Source organism: Desmodus rotundus, chromosome 12 (genome assembly GCF_022682495.2).
Source record: "Desmodus rotundus isolate HL8 chromosome 12, HLdesRot8A.1, whole genome shotgun sequence".
NCBI lineage: Eukaryota > Metazoa > Chordata > Mammalia > Chiroptera > Phyllostomidae > Desmodus > Desmodus rotundus.
This window is the reverse complement of record NC_071398.1, coordinates 51,458,922-51,466,629: the sequence shown is the minus strand read 5'-3', so window position 1 is coordinate 51,466,629 and position 7,708 is coordinate 51,458,922. Positions and strand designations below refer to the sequence as shown.

Sequence of the window (7,708 nt, the reverse complement as noted above, 5' to 3'; positions counted from 1 at the left end):
GTTAGAGAGGAGGGAAAGGAGAGAGGAGAGAAATATCAATGTGTGAGAGAAACATTTCTATCAGTTGCCTCCCGCTTGTACCCAACTGGGGACCTGGCCTGAAACCCAGGCATATACCCCAACCGAGTGTTGAACTGGTGACCCTTCCGTTTGCAGCTCCACGATCAAATCCACTGAACCACATCAGCCAGGGCTCCAAGTTTTTTCTTTAAAAAATTTATTTTTAGAGGAAGAGGGAGGGATAAAGAGGGGGAGAAAATTCAATTGGTTGCCTCTCACATGCTAACCAGGGGACCTGGCCCACGACCTAGGCATGTGCTCTGATCAGGCATGTACAAACTTTCGGTTCACAGAATGCTGCTCAACCCACTGAGACACACCGGTCAGGGCTTAACTCCAAGTTTAATGGTAATTATTGACACAAGGATTTTTTTAAACTGGCTTTAACATTCAGATATTTCACAATAATTTCAGAGTCAAAGATTTAAGCACTTTTTATATTCCTGATTCATTTTAGATAATCAGGCTTTAATAATTTCATGCTGCACAATTCAAGCGCTGTTGATTTTGCTCACTGTAACTGACAAATTACTATAGGTTGTCACAACTGCACCCTCCTCAGATCCTTGGGCCTACAAAAAGTCCTGGCAAATCACAAATGCCTGCAGTCTTTTCCAGAAGGCCTTGTGCAATATGTGGCTTTTTCTTTTTTTTTCCTTTATTGAATCTATTGAGGTGACATTGGTTAATAAAATTACATAGGTTTCAAGGGTACAATTCTGTAATGCATCATCTGTATATTGTATTGTGTTGTGTTCACCACCCCAAGTAGTGTGTGGCTTTTCATGACACCAAATATGCATTCCAACAATTCCCAATTCTCCTACAAGTCCATTTAATTCAATTCTGACACTATGTGGAGTTAGCACAGATCCCACACATAAACGACTCAGTTCCACAAGATTACTTCCACTTCAGATGCCAGGTATAAATGGGGTCCCTCAGTGACCCACACTTCTTCCAGGCCAAATACAAATCTGGAATTCCCCCCATCCCCACCACAGAAGTGCAGTAATGTGCTAGTATTACTCAAAGAATTCAGGAAAATCCTGGACTTACAATTAGTTTATTATAAAGGACACAGTCAACAGCCGATGAGGAGACACATAGAGTAAGGTTTGAAAAATCCCCAAGTGTAGGAGCCTCTATCCCGGAGGAGTCAGGGTACACCCCTCTCCTGATTGGATGTGTTCACCAACCCAGCTGCTCCTCAAACTCTTTTTAAAATTTTATTTTAATTTTAAGAGAGGGGGAGGGAGAAAGAGAGGGAAACATCAACGTGGGGTTGCCCCTCAATGTGTCCCCTACTAGGGACCTGGCCCATACCTCAGGCATGTGCCCTGACTGGGAATTGAACCGGCAACCCTTAGGTTCGCAGGCTGGCACTCAATCCACTAAGCCACACTAGCCAGGGCACAAACCCTGTTAGTTAGAGGTTTTTATCAAGGTGTCATCAAATAGGCAAGGCTGAATACATCACTGGCCACTGGTGCCTGAGTTCAATCTCCACATCCACAGTGTCACCAGGCCAAGGGGTAGGGCTGAAAGTTTTAACCCTCTAACCTGGGGGCGAAAGCCCTTCTGGAAGCTTTTTACTGACACCTACCTTGAGTCCTTTCATTACCATACAAAGATGCTCTTCTCACTCAGGGGATTCCAAGGGTTTTAGAACCTCTGTGCCAGGAACTGGGGACAAACACCAAATGTTTATTTTTATTTTATCATAACAGATTAGGCAAAAACTGTACTAGGAGGTACTCTCTGACATCATACTGTCCCCTCTGAAGATCTCAAGAAAGCTGTCCACCTCTTCACACTGGCAGAGCCCAATTCTGTTCTCAACCTACCCCACACAGCAAATATAACTCTTAAGGTTAAAGGTGACTTAAGCAATTGAGACTTATTGCACAATCCAGGACAATGTGAGGCAAAAAGTTTCTAGGCTGGTCTTGGAAGGGTAGAAAGTCCATCAAAAATATCACATAAGACCAGCAATGTCATGAAGAAGGTAAAAATGTTGTCAGACTGTGCCCTTCTTTCCTGACCATGTTGTGGTGACTGATACATGTTGTGGGAACCTGCCAGGAGGCAGAAGTGAGATGACTTCTGCCACAGAAGCTGGCATCATTCTAGCAAGGGTCCTGAGCAGGTCAGAACATAAAATGCAATTCCTGAAAACTCACATTCTTGGAACTCAAGGAACATGGCCCTCAAAGTCTAATGCCATTCATTATCATCTGTGAAATTCTCACACTGAATTCGTAAAACTTATCTGGGTGGTAAAGTTTTTGGTGTTGGATCAGAGTGGACTGTAAGCTGAAGGCTTTCTCCTGGAGGATGCACTCTTAAAGCCTTCCTCTAGTATGGAGTTTATGGTGTTGAATGAAGCTATAGTTCTGGCTAAAAGATTTCCCACATTCACTACACTCATACAGTCTTGTTCCTGTGTGAATTCTCCGATGCAGAATGAGGCTGGAGCTGTGTTTAAAAGATTTCCCACATTCACTGCACTCATAAGGACTTTCTCCAGTGTGAAATTTCTGGTGCTGAATAAGGCTGGAGTTTTGTCTAAAGCATTTCCGACATTCACTGCACTCATAAGGCATTTCTCCAGTGTGAACCCTCCGGTGCTGAACTAGGCTGGAGCTATATCTAAAAAGTTTCCCACAATCAGCACACGCATAAGGCTTCGCCCCAGTGTGAATTCTCTGATGCCGAACAAGTCTGGATTTAAATCCAAAAGCTTTCCCACAGTCACTGCACTCATAAGGCCTTTCTCCAGTGTGAATACGTTGGTGTTCAACAAGTTTATATTTGAACCTGAAGGCCTTCCCACATTCATTGCATTCAAAAGGCTTTTCTCCTGTGTGGATTGTCTTGTGCTGGACAAATGAGTGCTTGTAGCTGAAGGTTTTCCCACATTCACTGCACTCATACAGTCCTTCTCCAGTGTGGATTCTCTGGTGCTGAACAAGTGTACGTTTGCGGCGGAAAGTTTTCCCACATGCACCACACATATAATGACGTTTTCCACTATGAAAGACCTCCCCACACGCAGTACTGCTATGTATACTCAGTAGCGCTTTGGGAATGGCCTGGTGCTGGAAAAGACCCACACTGGTAAAGAAGTCCTCTCCAATTTCCCCAAAGGTGAAATGCTTCTCTGATGAATGTCCTCTGTAGCTCTTCACAGAGGCCATGTCCATGTCCTTGCTGTAGAGTTTCATTACACTGTGCTCCTGGTGTTGGTAAAGATTTGCACTAAAACAAAATTGTTTCCCACATGCCACACATGGGCTCAATTTCTGCCCAGTATGTGCTCCTTGATACTCATCTGGGAACAAAATATCTCCCATGACCGGAACACACATCTCAGAGACAGAAGCCGTCAGGATTGACGGATCTAGCTTTGGAGTCCTGACTTGTGGCAATCTTTCCAAGGAAACAATCTGTCCAGAAGGTGCTTTCTCAATCTCTAGGCCACACAAACAACCTGAAAACAGAGAAATATTAGTAAAGTACATGTTGCCTTTAGGGACAAGTGGCAGCCACATCACAAATATGTATATATGTGTCTGACACACCAAAGAATGAATACATGAGGTTGTTTCAGGATGAGGGAGTTGGAGTCACTGGTGTTCCAGGACTATCAAAGATATGTGCACAACACCCGTTACAAATGTGAACCAAGGTTGGAGAACACTGCAGAGTCAGCAGTAAAGAGGAATGGGTAACAGGTAGGGGCAGGAAAGTTGGGGGTAGGTAGGGGCTACAAATTAGTAAAAATGACAAGTTGGTCAAGGATCAAGAATGGGGAAGAAAAAATGGGAATGGTCACCAGCAATGGAACCAAAATACTAGTTTGAACAGGTTCCTGGTAGGATGTGAACACAGCCTGGAGGACCTGTCTTCCCTCAGTAGGGCCAGGCCCCATTTAGCCAATCTTTCTCAGGTGGGATTAATATCCATTCTCTGAAGCACCCAGGACTCTCTTCTACTATCGACCCAAGTTGACCAACTACATGGGACTTGGGCAATGCAAGTCCCAAAGGAGACAGGACAGTTAAGTGGACAGTACCAGCCCACAGCAACTTATCACATGACTGTCCACAGAAAACTAAATGTTACAAAAAGAACCTCGGATGAGGGTCTCACAGGAACAGCTCATGGTGGTTTATGTAAGGAGTGCCCACGTCAGTGGTAGCAATTCCTGACTCAGGCAGGCATGAAAAACTGTCAGAAGAGGGGAGCAAAACCTGGGACACACAGGTACCATGGATCTGGAAAGTCACCCAGCCAAGGAGAGGGCAAGCAAGGTGAGATCCACCCAGCTGATTCCAAGACTAATTACCAGAATCCTCTCCGGACAGGCTTTGGGGCAGCAGGACTGGGCTGCAGGGGAGAGAAGAGGATGGTACAAAAACCCAACCCAAGGAAGCATAGCACTACACAGGGTACTAGAAAAAGAGGTAGTGTCCATGGTCCGGGGGTAAGAAAGATGGAGCAGCCCCTAGGAAAAAGCAGAAAGGAAAAATCTAGTCCAGGTCACTGGGGTGGGTGTAAGAGGCTTACCCAGCGAAGATATAAGTGCCAAGTTCTCCAGCATCACATCATAGTACAGGCGTCTCTGAGCCTCATCGAGGAGACCCCATTCCTCCCAGGAGAAGTACACAACCACATCCTCCAGAGTCACACTGTCCTGTCATGACGGGGACAGATGAAACCACAGCTTCTCTCCCAAGGACCCACAATCCACCCATCCCCAACAAATACCCCATGCCCATCCTCCTCCCAAGTTCCCCACCTTAGACCAAATACCAAGGCCTGATGCAACTGGCGCTGCTGGCTCCTTAGGGTTCTTTAATGTACCCAGCCCTCAGCAACTACACATCTGCAGGCAAACAGACACCAGCTGAGGTCAGAGACTATACTACAGGGCCCCATCCATTCCTCTCAGGCAATTTCCTTGAGGTCCTTCCATATCATGCCTCAAAGCACAACAGCCTTGGGGGGTCACGTATCACCTTTAAATTTCCAGTACCAGGGGCCATTATTTCACATCCCCTCTCTCTACACGTACCTCTCTCACATCTTCAGACCCCACACTTGCATCCCCACAGCCATTGCCAACTCCCTGCCCTTCACCATGGGCATCTCCCTGAACTCCCCCACATTACTTGACACGTGGCATCCAGAGAGAAGTTGGCAAATTCAAACATTGTCCAGTACTACTCAAGACCTCCAGTGGATCCCAACACCAGGGTAGCTGTGGATGCTGCTTAGGAGGCCTCTCTGCCTGTCTTTAATCCTCATTTCCACATTAGTTACCCACACCATATGTGAATTTCAAATACCCATGACTCCCTTCTACTTCAGCTTTGTACTTGTCCCCTCAGCAGTTACAACTCTCCTCTTTCCACCTAACTAACCCTCATTAACATCCAGCCACACTAGTACCCACACCAGGCATGATCCTCACACATTTGCCGTGACTGTACCCACCAGCAAGACTGACACACCCTATATCCTGCCAAAGCTTGCTACAAAATTCTGGTAAATCCATCTTATTTCAACCGGTCCTGTGCCTCTACATCTGTCTTATATTTACTCTCACCTGTCCTCAGGAAAATCTACACCTCTTTCTACTGGTGGCCAGAATAGGGAACTACTCCATATAACCCTCAGCCGGAGTCTATGGGATTTCTCCCAGGACCCCAAACCCAAGGGCTGGGAGAATGGCTGCTAGAGACTCCTAAAACACCACAATCCCAAAAGTCAATATGGGTGGGGTCTGAATCAGTGAGGGTCTGGGACATCCTCCACTTTGCTGCATAGGATTCATTAAGTGCTTCTTCAGCCACAGGGGCCTGTAGGCAGAAACAGGCCACAGAGGCTGAGACACTGGTGTTTCAATGGGCAAAAACCTCCCCTGAACCTCTGGCCTACCCTATAGGACAAGGGACTTTGGGCTCAAGGACTAAACTCTGTGCTTCAGTCCTCACTGCTGTCTCTCACTAGCTCTATGACAAGGACTCATCTCTCTGTGCCTCACTGTCCTCATCACCTGCAATCCAGTCCGTTTCCCCTGAGCAGCTCTTGGGAAACTTAAAAGCCTTAATCAGCCTTGGCTGCGTGGCTCGGCGGGTTGGAGCGTTGTCCGGTGAACCATAAGGTTGCGTGTTCCACACCGTCAGGCCACATACGTAGATTTCAGGTTTGATCCCTGGTCTGGCTGTAAAGGAGGCAACTGCCGATGATTCTCTTTCACATTGATGTTTCTCTTTCTTCCCCCCTTCTTTTCTCTCAAAAATCAATAAATATATCCTCGGGTGAGGATTAAAAAAATAAAAAATAAAAATTAATGAAATAAAATGAGGACTTACTATAAAAAGAAATAAAAGCCTAAATCAGACCGTATTCCTCTTCTCTTCTTGGTTATCCATGGCTCCCCGGGTCCTCAGAATGGAGGTACAACCCCCCAACCTGACAGTCTGGGCGTGACTCCGCCTCACACTTTGTTCCAAGAGGACACAGGACGGATTCCAGGTTCCCGGATCCTCCCGGCTCAGCCGCCCCTGCGCGTCTTTACACAGCGGTCCCGCAGCCCGTCACCCTCTACAACCCCCGTCACACCTGTGTCACCCATGAGCCCCTCACGGTCTGGGACGCCAGGCCCTGGGCTGCAGGACGTGACAGGAGCCCCGCACCCAGGCAGCAAGGCTCGGTGGGATGAGGGGGGAGGGCGCGGGGGACGCGCACTCACCTCAGCCAGGCGCCCTAGCTCGGCCGCCGCCATCGGACTCTGGGCGGGGCAGGGAGGGAGCGGCGGCGGCAAAGGTACTGTCGCGGGTCACTTGGATGGCGTTGCGGACACTCAGACCTGCGTTTGTGCCGCGGCGACCACAACTCCCGCGCCTTTTCTGTCAAGCACCTCCATCCGAACCAGAACAGACCACGGAGTAGCCAAAATGACCGCCAGCGAAGGCCGGAAGTCCCGCCCCGTCGTGATGTGTACGCACGGAGTCGCTCTTACCTTGGGCCTTCATTGGCTCAACTGTACTGCCTTTCGGCGCGGCGCGGTGTTCTCTGGGAAATGTAGTTCCCAGCTCTCGAAAGGCCTCGTCTAAGTGTGTCTCCACCCAAATCCAAACCCCGTAGCTCCTCGAAACACACACAAACACACCAGGACCATCTAGAGGCGCTAGATGGGAGGTGGGAGGAGGGCTTCGCTACTTCTTAAAAGAGCTACACGCATATGTGTGGGGAGTATTGTCTGCAAGTGATCACCTAAAGTTTTTAGAAACATTATTTCAGACCCCATAAAGCTCAGCACTTCAAAGGATTAAAAATATTTTAGATGCTCCCCGAGACTACCGATACAAATGGAATAGAACTCCACTAAGTCCATTAAGTCATTCACACATAAAATATATTCATACTCAGATAGAAGCTAATAAACATCATTTTATTGTTCCTTTCATTTATGTAACCTGAAGGAAGCATTACAGTCATTTGGGGGGCGGGGGGAAGCATTTCTCCTATTTTGAAGGGACAGTACTGCATGGGGAATTCAGATAATCTATTTTTAAACTTTTTTTCAGATTATCTTTTGAAAAACAATTGTGAAATGGAAATTGCACAAAGTTTT

General features: G+C 47.2%; 1 protein-coding gene across 1 annotated transcript; it reads right to left on the bottom strand.

The window, feature by feature from the left end:
• Window positions 1-383: 383 nt before the first annotated feature.
• Window positions 384-7,033, bottom strand: LOC123480710 (zinc finger protein 211). Its single transcript, XM_045203444.3, has 3 exons — window positions 6,824-7,033; window positions 4,633-4,759; window positions 384-3,553 (listed from the first exon to the last, which is right to left on the bottom strand). Exons 1-3 carry the CDS (start codon window positions 6,854-6,856, stop codon window positions 2,406-2,408), a joined length of 1,308 nt encoding a protein of 435 aa, XP_045059379.1. The 5' UTR covers window positions 6,857-7,033; the 3' UTR covers window positions 384-2,405.
• Window positions 7,034-7,708: the final 675 nt, after the last annotated feature.

Bases quoted from the DNA above. Each gene is read 5' to 3' on its own strand.
- LOC123480710 (XM_045203444.3), bottom strand. From the start codon at position 6,856: ATGGCGGCGGCCGAGCTAGGGCGCCTGGCTGAG. The intron at 4,760-6,823 runs GTGAGTGCGCGT...CCGTCATGACAG, and splicing joins AGCTAGGGCGCCTGGCTGAG to GACAGTGTGACTCTGGAGGA. The intron at 3,554-4,632 runs GTAAGCCTCTTA...CTCTGTTTTCAG, and splicing joins GGCACTTATATCTTCGCTGG to GTTGTTTGTGTGGCCTAGAG.